General features: G+C 42.9%; 1 protein-coding gene across 2 annotated transcripts in view; it reads left to right on the top strand.

Moving 5' to 3' along the window:
* The window catches only part of LOC147693028 (thioredoxin reductase 3-like), a 145,171-nt gene that overhangs the window by 12,556 nt on the left and 118,491 nt on the right, over positions 1 to 14,124 (top strand). For both annotated transcript variants that reach the window (XM_086939272.1, XM_086939273.1), the window contains exon 3: positions 7,625 to 7,734. In XM_086939272.1, the coding sequence (XP_086795398.1) occupies positions 7,625 to 7,734 (110 nt within the window). The remainder of the gene's footprint in view (positions 1 to 7,624; positions 7,735 to 14,124) is intronic.

The raw sequence follows: 14,124 nt of genomic DNA, 5'->3' as shown, positions 1-14,124 counted from the left end.
GCACCGCCTTCCATGTCCCCCATGCAGATAGCAGCACTTTGCTTTTACTCCTCTTAAAATGCAAGGCATTAATTTCACGTGTTAGCACCCCCCTGGCCTTTTGACCCATTACCAGCTCATAAATTGTGGGGATTCTATAGGTATCATGTAATGCTTCAGGGACATCATAATCCAATAGATGGTTCATACGTAATAATAAACAAACCCAATGGTATAACCGTAGGTTAGGAGCAGATAACCCACCTCCCTCTAGCGGTATAGAAAGTCGGGCTAAAGATCTTCTGACTTTGCCATATTGCCATAAAAATTGTGAGAACACTGCTTCCATCTTTTTCATCAAACCTTCCTCAATTAAAAGCGGTATGGCACGGAATAGATACAATAGCTTGGGAAACATTGACATTTTCAGCACATTAACCCTCCCAATCAATGACAAATGTAGTACATCAATCCTTCTTAATTCTTTATCAATTGTAGCTAATAAAGGCCCATAATTTTCTTGATTGATTTTTCCTACGTTTGCATTTATTTTAATTCCTAAATAGACCGCGGAGTCCACATACCTTTGATCTCTTTTCTGAATATTAGTAGAACAGATTATTATAGTTTTTTCAGTATTAAGTTTGTACCCTGAACATTTCCCAAACTCCTGAGCCAAACTGCTTAGTTCCTGCATTGCCACTTGCGGGTTAGTAGTAACAATTGCCAAGTCATCCGCATAGGCCAATAGCTTGGTGGTGTGACCATGAGATACAACCGGGGGTATTTTTTCAGAGGCAAGAATCTTCCTAATGAGCGGGTCGATGTACAATGAGAATAGTATGGGTGAGCATGGACACCCCTGACGGGTGCCCCTTCTAATCACTACCTCATCTGATTGGAAACCCATTGTAGTTATTCTAGCAACTGGATCCCTGTACATTGCTTTGATGGCTTTCCTACACTTTTCACCAAAGCCTCTTCTAGCCAATACCTCCCACATATAGTCCCAGACCACACGATCAAAAGCCTTCTCGGCATCTAAAAGTATCATAGCCATATCTCCACCCGTAACATTAACTGCATCAAATAATGAAATTGCCCTTGCTGTGTGTTCGGTGGTACCTCTCCCAGGGACAAACCCATGCTGCCATGGTGAGACAAGTTGGGTAATGATCCGTCCTAATCTGTTTGCCCAAACTTTAGAGTACAGTTTGGCATCAGTATTTATTAAAGATATCGGACGGTACGAACCTGGGTTCTCTTCTGGTTTGCCCTTTTTATGAAATATGACGATGTTGGTCTGTTTCCATGTATCTGGGATAATGCCTGACCATATTATTCCATTAAAAAGATCCTCAAACAAAGGGAGGATTTCATCTTCCAGGGCCCTGTATACCTCTAATGGTAGACCGTCTGGTCCCGCCACTTTACCCACTGCCAGTTCATTCAGAGCGGCTTTTATCTCCTCTGCGGTTATATCCGATTCTAGCCTAGCCCTATCGTCATCTTTCAAAATTGGGGTTGACGGAGACTGATCTTGGATATATGGTTCTACCCCTGGCTCTTGATCATAAAGTTTTTGATAGAAGTCTTGGAAGACATCCATTATAGATTTTGGATCCGTATATTCACTCCCATTGTATGTAATCTTTCTGATTCTATTACTATTTGATTCTTGCCTGATGCGAAGCGCTAAAGCTCTACCCGCTTGTTCTCCAGTCTCGTATCTCCTTACTCTCTGTGTTTGATATTCAGCTATCTCTTTCTGTGTAATTATTTTTAAGATTTCACCCTTAATTCGAGCCATATTATTAACCGTCTCTCCACTATCCTTACCAAGTGCTATTTCCTCAATATGACACCTCTCTATTTCGGCTAGATCAAAGATGAGTTTCTCTGTCTTGCTTTTATCCTCTTTTCTTAATTTAGCAGCATAACTGATCGTCTCCCCCCCTTAATGCAGCTTTAAAGGATTCCCAAACTCCATTTCTGGAAGCGCTATATCTGTTACAGTCGAAAAACTCTTTTGCCCAATTTTTAATGTGTACTACGAACCTTTCATCATTTAACAGTTTCCTTTCAAAGGTCCAACTAGAAGTTTTCCTCTGTACCTTAGGGATTTTATACGTCAAAATTATAGGGTTATGGTCGGATATTATTCTTGGTAATTTAGCGATGTTAACCTTACCGATTTCCCCCGCAGAAACAAAAAAGTAATCTAGCTTAGAATATTTCTGTGCCGGATGGGAAAAATATGTATAGCCACGGTCACCGGGAACTTTTTCCCCCCCATACCTCCACCAAACCATGAGACTGGATCAAAGCGTTTACAGCCCTATTGACTTTTCGTTTCCGACCTGTATAGTTACTCCCCAGTTGCCAGTCTGCGAAGATATTCATATCGCCGCATACTATCATCGGGCTAGCCCAGTTCGCCAACTCTTCCTCTATCTTATTGAATACCGTTGGGTCATCCTCATTCGGGCCATATATTGTACAGAGCGTAAAGCCCATATTCATTTCAACTAATACCCATCGACCAGAGCCATCCGTTTTACTACGCTTCACCCCACACAGATTATTTTTAACCAAAATGGCCACCCCTCTAATCATTGATGATTGCGATGAACACCCAACCAAAGTATACCCATATATCTCCAACAGCTTTCTTTTATTCCAGGGAATGTGAGTTTCTTGGATGCATACTGAGTCCCACGCTTTTTAACCTGTACGTGCAGCCGCTGGCTGAGGTCGCCAGGCAATGGGGCCTAACCATGGTCTCCTATGCCGACGACACTCAGTTGGCGGTTACGATCAGCAGGGATGCCAAGCAGGATGCCTTCAGGTTCCGAAGTGGACTGAGAGAGGTGGCCAGCTGGATGAACAACAACTGTCTCCAGCTGAACGCAACAAAAACGGAGGTGATGATCGTTGGAAGGGATGCGGACCACTGGGGGGACGGATGGTGGCCTCCTGAGATGGGATCAGCGCCGGCCCCCGTCCTGGAACTCAGGAATCTGGGAGTATGGCTCGACCACACGTTAAGCTTTGTGACTCACACGAAGAGAGTGGCGGCCTGCTGTTTTGGAGTATTACGCGGGCTAAAACCCTGCTCAGATTTTTTGATGCTCCTACTAGACAGCTGGTCATTCAAGCAATGATTATCTCTCGGCTGGACTACGCCAGTTCACTCCTTTTAGGAGCGAACCAAGCTGAGATCCTTCGTTTACAGCGAGTCCAGAACGCTGCGGCTAGGGCGGTGGTCGGTTTGCCCCGGACCTGCCCCACCTCTAATACTCTGCGGTCCCTGCACTGGCTCCCGATAAACAAGAGAATTCAATTCAAGGCTCTTTGCCTGGTTTTTAAAATTCTTCGAGAGTCGGCACCTGTGATACTCAACAAACTGCTCTCTCCCTACGTTCCTACCCGCTCACTCCGATCCCTTGGACAATCCTTGGTGGTTGTCCCCCGTTTTAGACTTAGCCGGATGGGGGGTCGCTCCTTCCGAGTGAAAGCTGCTACCCTCTGGAATGCGCTCCCCTTGGAAATCCGCCTCATGGATGATCTAATATCCTTTCGCAGGGCCCTGAAAACCTTCTTGTTTTAAATGTACCCTGTTTTAAGTGTTCTGCTTTTTTGTTGCTGGACTTTGTGTTATGTTGTGTTTACCTTTCCCTGCGCCAGGACGCTCCTTCGCTGGAGCAGCTGTGCGCACTATAAATGTAAATAGCATAGCATACTATATCTGTTATTAGATCTTACCAAATAACTCAATCTCTGCCGTTTCCTCCAATCATTTAGCCCCCCCTGCATTGATAGTACATATCCTAATGTCTGACATTGATACAATATTTACAATTCCTAAATTGACATTTCACCCCGTGTCTGATATCCATCATAGAACATATCCTTTCCATCTCATGCTTTTTCAAAATTTTCTTCCCTTCCCCCTCCCCCCACCCCTCCCTCCCTCTGCACTTTCACCCTCCCCTTCCCCAGCTCCAACCTGGAGCTAGACTTCAGCCCCCCTTGCCCAGAGGCGCTCAGACTGATGGTCTGTGCACGTGATGGTTTACAGCTCAGATCGAGGAGGAAATTAATTACATTTATTATTTATTTTTTTCCCTGTTCCTAGATTTTACTCACACTTTTTTTTTTTTTTTTTTACATTTTGACCCCTACCTTGTAGATTTCACTTCAAACACCAAATGCCTTAATAACCAGTGACCACTAACAAAAACTCGCGGATGTATGGAACCAGAGTTTTAAGCATATTTTTCGGCCATTTAACCATTTTGACCCATTTGCAGTGTTCCTATACTACTTATGACATGAGAAATTCCTTTGCTTTGATCTCAGAAGAAAAATAAAATGTTTTTCCATCTTTAATTATTTTCAACTGAGCGGGGTTTATCAGATACGCCTGCATCCCCTTGTCCTGAAACGGTTTGATCATCTGCCGTAGTCTCCACCGTCTCTCAACCGTAATATGACATAAGTCAGGGCGGACAAAGAATGTGTAACCGTTGACTGCCTTTTGTTTATCCGGTCTTGCCCGCTCAGATATTGCTTGCCTCAAATTGAAATTACCTAAAAAGATTAGGATCGCTCTAGGTTTGTCATTTTGTTTCGCGTTTTTATGAATGTTAGCAGGGGTACGATGAGCTCTCTGAACCTCCCTATCAAAATCCCAGTCTTTTAGATCCAAAAAAGCATGTTCAAAAAGTTTTACGACAAATGCTTTCATATCTGACCCCTCAGACCCTTCAGGGATTCCCAGAATACGTAGGTTGTTTTGTCGCGATCTGTTTTCCAACGACTCAAGCTTCCATTGCATATCAGTTAGTTGCTTTGCATGGGTGTCGACTTTATCAGAAGCGGCAGCTGAATCAGCTTCGGTAGAGACAATTCGGTCTTCTAAGTTGGTTACCCGTTCTCCCAGGTTCACACAGGCCTTTGTCAGTTTCCTTACTGCCCCTTGTATTTTTCTGACTGCTGCCTGAGACTTGCGGCTCTCCTGTCTTGCTTCCTCTCGATGGGCTAGAATCTCCTGATGTATAACCTCCAGAAGGGACATTTGAGCAGATTCCCCACCTAACCCATCAGTGGCCGTATTAGCCAGCGGTTGCTCCTTCTTCTGGCTATACTTTCTTGATCTCAGTAGAGTTTTTACCGCTGTATTTGGAGGACTACCTTCATCTTGTTCCAAATCACTGCCAGAGTCTAATTCACTACCTTCTTGTTCCAGACTATCCTCTTCGTCATCTGACCATTCTCCGCCCTCTGATACCGAGAAGAATGCTTCACTCTGGACTTCTTTTTTACCTCCATGACACCCCTCAGTATCATCCTCCAGGGTCTCTTCTGGAACTTGGGGTATTACTGAAACATTATCCAGACAATCGTTTCCAGGAGTCTCCCCCTGCTGCTCTTCCCCCTCTATAATTCCAGCTGTGTTAGCTGTGTTATGTTGTTCAGACAAACCCCCTTCTATATCTCCAGGGGACCCTATATCAAGCCTTTGTACAATCTGAGTCTGGGTCTGGGTCTGCGTTGAATCGCCCTTTACATCCTTGGAGTCTTTATTTTTAATCACTCTCTGAAATTTATCAGAAATTGGGGTTGTACCCTGAGAATCTGAGTTTGGTTTACATGCCCCTTACTGTAGAATTGGTTTTTTTATAGAGGGGGATCCTTGTTTCTTCTTTGTATTGCCCTCAAGGTCTGTTAATGATTCTGCTGCTTCAGCTGCAGCCTTCCTTCTGGCTGCCGCTTTGGCGCTGGCGCTCATTTTTGGGGCCATAATCTCCCTCCTCCTTTTCTTTCAGCCCAAACTGCTCCTTACCGCCAGAGATACTGTTGATAGTATCTTCCTCCGCTCCCAAGCCCAGGGGATCCTCCAGGGTGTATCGCTGCACCTCCACTTCCCTTTGAGCCAGGCTCGCCTGACAGCGCACTTGCGTATCGGCTCCGCGGACCTTCCTGCACTGCTGCCGGCTCCGTTTGAGCCAGCTGCTCCACACCGCCCGTCTGCTGAAGGCGGATACCACGAACTCGACTGCTTCCACCTCAGTATCCGTCAGCAGACCCGCTACTGCCCCGCCTCTCAGTCTCCGCGTTACCAGCAGAGCATCTAGCAGAAGCCGCTTCAGCGGCTGACAGTCGGTCAATTTCATGCAGGTCAGTTTCATGCAGTGTTTCTTCCTTCGGTTTCAGCGTTCGTTTCAGCCTTAGCTCGCTTCTTTCCCTCGGCGTTCTCGACTGGTCAAATTCTCATATTCTCGTATTTACATCAGTTTTCACTCGGTAACAGGTTTTCATGTCTTTTTACCGATCGGTAAAATGCTCGCGGGGTCTATTAGCTGTTCATGGCGCACCTCCTCGATCGAGCTGCTTCGGCTGTCTACACAGCCGCCATCTTGCCCCGCCCAACTCATATCTTTCTTCGTTCATGGAATAAGAGCTCCTTTTCGGAAGTGAACTTCGTAAAAGCAAGAATGCTTAGTCCTTTTAGATTTGGCCTCCTTCCCTGGGTTTGATGCAAGGTACTTTGTTTTCTGAAAATACACTAGGACGACCTCCATGGTTTTTTTATTATTCATGTGGACCAGCAAGCACTGAGTACATGTTGATTTTATTTAAATGTCATCAACCCTTGCATACTTCAGAAATAATTTTACCTGGCCCAACATTATTCCTATATTCCTATTTTAAAATCATGATGGTGTCTTTGACTATTACTTTCTTTCCTCTGTAGCTCTTTGTACTGGTCTCTTGTTTAATCTTTATACTAGTTATTGCTTACTGAACGTGAACCTTTTCATGGAATTTGGCCAATGGTGGCTGTGGTATAGTTAAACATTTTGCTTGCCTTTTTGTTGTTGTGGTGTGCGTGTCTTTTTTATCTTTTAAAGATTTTATAACTGTTTGGTATGCCTAGCATAAGGGCGGTAGGGGTATGTAAATGTCAAGGTATTTGTAGAGCGCACTGCCACCAAGCGGTTTCCTGGCGCTATTACTCATACCGCTGTGGAACCCTTCCTGGCTTTCCCGGTTAAGTGTCTACTCCTGGGCACCCCCATGGTGAAGCCAGGCATCCTAGCGCTGTTGTGGCCGGTGTGGAGGTTAAGCAAGCTATTGCCAGAGTTGCAGCGTGGGGCCCATGATTAGAATAGGCACCGAGGCGAGAATTGTGAGGTCCGAGGAAATTGAGTCAAGACCCGCCGAGGCTGGAATTGAACCCTGGGCCAGAACTCTGCATCAGGGTCTGCCCCTCTAACCACTGAGCCACACCCCTCCACCTGCTGTTGGAAGAAGTGTTACTGCTGCTTGTACAGCATGTTCTACTGTTTTGTAGGAGTGTGTTATATTGTAGCCATTTTTGCGTGTTTTTTTTTATTTAAAAAATTTTTTTTTAATGTGATGTGGAGATGTATCTAGCTTTGACACTTTATGTCCGTGGTGAAGATGGTCATTGTGTCCGTGGTGAAGAAATAGTGCTGCTTCTCGATGTTGGTCTGCTTAGAGCGGAGGAGGGATGATGTGCAGTATTGGTAAATTGTGTATCTTCATGTTTTGTTGCATGATAGCTTGATTTTTGATTTTATTGTAGTATAGCTTACAGTATTTCATTTTCTTTCAGAGGATGGAACGACCATTCAGGAAATATTGATGGAAATGACTGGACAAAATACCGTCCCAAACGTGTTTATAAATAAAGAACATGTGGGCGGATGTGATAAAACTTTGCAGGTAAAATCTTTTTTATCCAATCCTACGGTTGGTGTTCTTATGGGGTGACTTACCCTATTGTTTGTGAATGCATATTTGTAAATACATCATTTTCTGGTGAGAAAGTTGTTAAACTTAGAAGACCTCCACATTTGGTACAGATGGGCCATACGCTCATTTATGGTAAAACAGTGTGATAGTGATCTGTTTTTTCCAGGCACCGATATCCTGTCGTTTTCTTTGACTCTTCGAGGCAGGGCTCCATGTTGTGCCTCTAAACCACAGCTAGTCCTACAGGCCAAGTGAATTTCTATTTGCTATGACTGACCTTATCTGAAAACATTGCGTTTTCAGACATTGAAAAACGTTTCTGTGAATGTGTACCAATAAGCAATTCCTACAGTTCTCAGACGTTTTGAGCAAGGCCGTGTGTGCATAGTGCTAAACAGTACTGCAACTCAAAGCAACCTACACACAGGCATACAAGATTTGTTTTTCTTGTGATCTCTGTGGGGTTGCTTGACTGTCTTGCCATAGATCTGGTTATGCCTCCTCTGCATGTCGAAGTCGTCTCCGCGAGAATTGTGATGCACATTTTCAATTCCTCACAACTACAGATCTCTCGCTCTCCAGTGATTCACAAATGAGCCTGTGTGCAGTTGAACATGTGCAGACTATGATTGCATGCAAAGCATTGCTGGGTACTTGGAGGGTTTTATGTTTACGTCTAGTGTTATCACCCCAGTTCTTCCTTCCGTCAAATTGAAAATTATAAAGCGTAACCAGACTCTTTATGAATTATAGATGTCACAGATTCTTTCTACTTAATAAGTGGTTCTTAGCCGTTTTACTTCTGTGGAACCCCACTTAATCACTGCTAGAACCTGTGGACCGCCACTGAATAATTAGAATCCAGGGACCCCACCAAAACATTACTGAAAATCTGGAACCCCGGCCTAAGCATTTATTTACTATCCTTTGAGTTACAAAACCATACATAAAGTACAGAAACAAACATTCATCAAACAAATACACAAATTATGGTATATTTTATTATATTTACTTTTTTATTTTTATTTTTTGTAAAGAATTTTATTTGACAAGCAAGTCGAGGAGATTAGCATATCCAAATACAGAATCAAAAAAAGTAAGATAAATCAAATTCAATTCGGTGCAGGTCGCAATGTGTTCCGTGTGGGTCCCGTCTGACGTGAGACGGGACCCACACGGAACACATTGTGAACTGAAGACGCATTGCGAACCATTCGCCGACACACAAGCGGAACTCAAATTCACGGCGTGCACAAATAAAACAAACGAACCAAAGGAGAAAGACACACCTCCCCTAGTGGTCCCGCTCCGCGGAAAGTAAAGAATTGATGAGGCACATCTAGCTCACACTTTGGAGAGTTTATGGTCCTGATGAGAACTCCAGAACCAAGGAGTTCGAAACGCGTAGACCTCCCAGATCACGTTTCTTACGTGGAAACCATAAGAGAATTGAACAAATCCTTTTGATTACAGAGAATTACAACACAAATAAGAATCTATGGTTTCAGATCTACGAATTGTATATAAATTGTAAAAAGTGTATGACCTTTTAGACTGGTAGTTGTATGAGTATATTTGGAGTATGACTGAAATGTCTGTTAGTATGAATGAGGTATAAAAGCAAGTAATTTTTGATTATTCATGTATTTGTCTTTTTGTAATGTGTTTCACAACAAATTCTTCTTGTAACATAAAAAATTCTGAGAAAAATACAGAAAAGAAAAAAACTTGTAAATAAATTGCAAATTCAGATGGATTAATCCAATGATAAGACTCTCTTGCATTCGGTTTCATTCAGATGCATGGAAAGAAACAAGTATTTTGAATTCCTTGGCAGTATTGGCATTTTGTGTTGTATTACTAGTTAAGGCAGGTTTGGCCTTACTGCTTGGGAACCCATACCCAGTGGCGATTAGTTATTCCCATAGCACTGCGGCGGAATAGCCGCCGCAGTGAAGGGGTTAATAGTGCTGTCTGTGGTGGCAGGTGGTGCTTTAAAAGGAATTACACCAAATAAGCAGATTCCTTATAGTTACTCTGAATGGCTGAGTTATTGCAAGCTGATGAGACCACTTATGTTCAGGACTGCTTACGGACTTGCACTGCACAACTTGACAAAAGCAGTGTAGTCTGTGCACCATTTCCTTGCGTTTCGGTGTATTTCTTGCCACATAAATTCTCAACATTCCTACAGTACTGTTCTCTGCTAAAGAACGGCTTGGATTCTGTAAAGGTGGTTGTTGTCAAATGTATGTTGGACAGAGCGGACAATTTCTCGGTTTCCCACAGAATGTGGACTGGATACTAACCATCCTAACACTAGCTTAGGGCCTTAAAGGATAATGGGTAAGATCATTTTCTCTCCTCTACTGCCCTGTGTTATACCTGTAGCTAAAAATGATCTAGATGAAAGTGACGGAAAGATGGGAAACTACTTGTATGTGAAAATTCTCTTTGGATGGGGCAACACGGTTTTGAACTTTGACGAGTTCCTCAAGCGAAAATGTTCTCTAAGGGCAACAGAACATCTAGTTAATTTATTTGTCTTTTGTGCAGTTACTTTTTTTATGCAGTCATGGTTTTCTTGGTCATGCAGAAGCTATTTGCTTAATGGCTTTTCTCCGTTTGCATATGCTATCCCTTGGTATGTGCAGCCGAATGTCTTACTCAACACAGTTCTTATCTTGAATAGAAAGTTAAAGGTTAGGTGTTGCCTTGGTAAGACTGGAAAAATTGTAATTTCCCCTCCGACCTGCTGTGAGCTTCTCTGCGAGTTGCAGAAATTCTGCCTCCTTTCTAGCTCTTGGATGCTTGCGAGACCCTTTGCATCAATACTGTGGGCTTACAGCCTGCCCATTCTTACCTTTTGTTGCCTTCATCGTCGCGTACTTGCTTGCTTCTCATTTGTCCGTTACTACGTTTTATTGTGTTTGTCCCTCTCCTGGAACATGATCCAAGTACTTGTGCCTTTCCATCGCTCGTGTTTTGGCTGCTCATTTTTTTTTTCTCCTTGTTTTTGTTGAACTTATAAAAATGCATGTGTTTGCAGGCTGTCTCCCGTAAGTGCTTCTTTGCGTTTAAGCGCTGTACGTAGTGTATCTGGTTTTAAGTTGTCTCCCTTCTGTGCTTCTCTCCACTCAGTTTCTCCTGTTTGTCTGCCCTCCACCACCCTTATTTCTGTTGTCTGTTGGCTTGCTCCCGTTGTCCTGTCCCTCTGTCCCTCTCATTGTTTGTTGCCTCTCCCACTCCCATTTTCCTTGTTTCTCTATCCCATTGGCATTGTCTTCCCCACCCCACCTTTCCCTAGGTTTGTGTTAATAAGCTTTCTTCCTGATCCATGATGCCTGCCACACACCCGCTTTAAATTTTTTTTTTTTAAAGTCTGATCTGGCCAGAGCTTGCCTCCTTTATTATATAGAAAATTCAGACCTGTTTTGCCAAAGCTTGTATTTTAAGTGCCAGTGGCTTGACTGGCTTCTTGTAAGGGTGAATATATTCTTGTATTCGGAGTGTGTCCACTTTTGAAACTTAAAAGAATTTGTTAAAAAACGTAATTACCCTTTTGCGAAGATCTTGTTCTTAATATAACATTTTGAGAAGCTTATTTTTATAACATGGGTATGATCTCCTTTTTGAGTCGTGTCGTTTATTGGTCATTGTGTCTACAAGTAATGTGTTACACTCCTGTGTTGGGTCTAAGACTGCTCGCCCACACTACAACAAATAGAGCACTTTGGGTTTGCACTGAGCCCTGTACATTTTTGGGGGATTTCCTGGACTCTATGCACAATATAACCACCCAGTGGTGTACCATATACAGAGCCAGCTTCCTACAAAAAGCTAAAAGAAAGGGCAAAGACCCCATTCATAACCTGGTCAGATAAAAACGAAATTATCCATTTGCTATGTTTCAGCTCATGGCTAGGAGATAGAGCATGGTAATGAACCAGAGAGAAAAGTTGGTCTGCCTTGTACATATGGGTAAGCCGCACCTGATCCTAGAAAACCTTTATTTATTTTTATCCAGGCTCTAGTCATGCAGAGGATTCGGTCAGGGTAGTTGGAAAAAATCTTGGATTCCCAAACTCATAAAATTACTCCTAAGATACCCAACCAAGGAATGGGTCTGAATTGTCCAGAGCTAGGCATTCCAAAGGGATACTATTAGAGAGTCCTAGCTCAGGTGTTTGCCAGATTTTCAGCCATAATCACTACGCAGCAAGCCTTAGAGCATCCTCTGCGTTATTTAAGCCCACTTCTGAATCACAAAAGAAAGGGGGAACTCCCTGTGGAACCATAAGTAATCTCAGAAACAAATGCTATACTTCTTGGAGTCTGGAGTAGTCTCGATACCCCACACTCCCGCCCCATTGGTAGCAATTGAGCGCCACTGGTCTATGATCTAACTTGATGGCAAAATGGCTTCAACTGATCTGGTTAATTGCTGCACTCTTAACACTAGCAGAGGTTCCCAATTTAATTGTTCGTCAACTGGCAACCCCAAGTAGCTGATACTCTGCTGTAGCGACGGGGGCACCCGCTATAAAGAATGTCCCAGTTTCAGTTCTCTTTGGTCCACAAACCATTACCTAGTACTTTTGCTGATTGATCTTAGCCATAAATCCAGCAAAAGCATTCAACGTTCTCAACAGTCTCCTCACTGCCCTCCCCCCTCACACAAACACACACGAGCAAGATGTTGTAAGCATTCACTCTTCATGTATAACAGCTAGTAGGAAGTATAGCAATCTAGAAGCTATACCCAGCAGCAGCAGCATTCAAAAACAATGGAGTTCAGCAGCGATGCGTATAAGAATCATTGTCATTTTATCTCCTTCCTCCCCATTGTCACTGCTGACAAAGTTAGTATATTAGTGCTTTTTTCCCTCCCGCGCCCTTTGTGTGGACAGCTTCTTAATACATATAATAAAGCATAAACACTATTTCCAATATGGTCACAGCCTTCCCTTTTCCACCTCCCCATTTAGTTTAGAAGGGACATATTTCATAGCAAATATTAAACTACGTTCATTTTCATCTAGCCAAATCGAGGAAAGCCTTGAGCCTTGAAGTTTAGGATTACACAAGACTTATTTTGGGGTAATTTCTGGGGTTAGATTACGGGTGAGGTGACAGTTGGCAGCTTTTAGACCACACTGGTTGTGAGACAGTGCATGCATCGTGCAAATGACGAGACCGAAAGATTGCAAAAGGGTAAGTTCCTCAAGTGAGTCACTTCTGTCTATGCGTTAATTTTTTATTTTATTTTTTTGGCCCTTAATTTAGTAGCTTTCTATTGAACCCTTATTATCCCAAGTGACCACATACCCTGGTTTTAGACATAAATATAATGTTCCAACTAGGTTAAAAGATTGGAGCTTTCTAACGTGACAAACTAGCAATCGCATATTTTGGTAGAAATTTCTCCTGACTTTAATCAGCCCTGTGATTTAACAGACGTGCTGCTTTTGCCTAGCACAATCTATTTTATTGACCTTTAAAACCTCAGAAGCGGAGTCCCCCCTGCCACATTCAAACCTGTGACCTGTTGCTCTTGCTCTTATTTGAACCCCCGCGAGCTCCTTACGTTATGAAACAAAAAGATCTCATGCTGATGTATCCAAACAATACAATAAGCATTTGCGGTTTCGTTCTCCTGCTTGCTTTAGGCAAAAGTATTTAACTTTAACGCAATTGATAAAGAACCAGTTGTGCTCTTCTCTCCTTCCCCCGAGGATTCATACATGTCCTTACCTGTAATCTTCATTTTACAGGTCCACTCTATCAGCATATATCTGCTGGGGATGCTGGATAGTTATGGGTTATTGTGTAGTTTTCCCATTAAATCTCCTGGTAATTTCCAAAAAGATACTGGAGCAGAATCGAAAATATGCCCACTAATCGGATTACTGCTGTGCAGCCTGTAAGTCCCTAAGGATAGATGGGTCTATTGACTTTGCCAATGGTTGTTCTAAAATGTTGTATAACTTAACATGTGCATGTTAACCTGACCTGTGGATTTCTTGGCACTAAATCTGATATTGTGGATGAAATGACCCTGGCAGTGTATGCATTAGCCCAATGAACCATTGTCCCCGGCGTAATGCTACATGAATGCAGCCATAATGTAATACCATAAGAGGTAACTGGCCATCAAAGCTACTTCTTCTTTACTCTATTTTGACTATTAAGGTTTTTGATTTATTATGAAACGGGGACTTCAGAAATGTGAAGTAGTCGACGTTCAAAGAATATGAAGTGGCATAGGCCCTGATAAAGGCACCCTCTGGAAATGTGACGTATAGTACTGCACAAACTACATTATAGTCCAGCTTCAGTGGTGCAACATCCTTTTTCCAT

The sequence above is a fragment of the Lissotriton vulgaris genome, chromosome 9, assembly GCF_964263255.1.
Source record: "Lissotriton vulgaris chromosome 9, aLisVul1.2, whole genome shotgun sequence".
NCBI lineage: Eukaryota > Metazoa > Chordata > Amphibia > Caudata > Salamandridae > Lissotriton > Lissotriton vulgaris.
The sequence above is the reverse complement of the archived record's forward strand: the minus strand, read 5'-3'. Positions and strand labels throughout refer to the sequence as shown.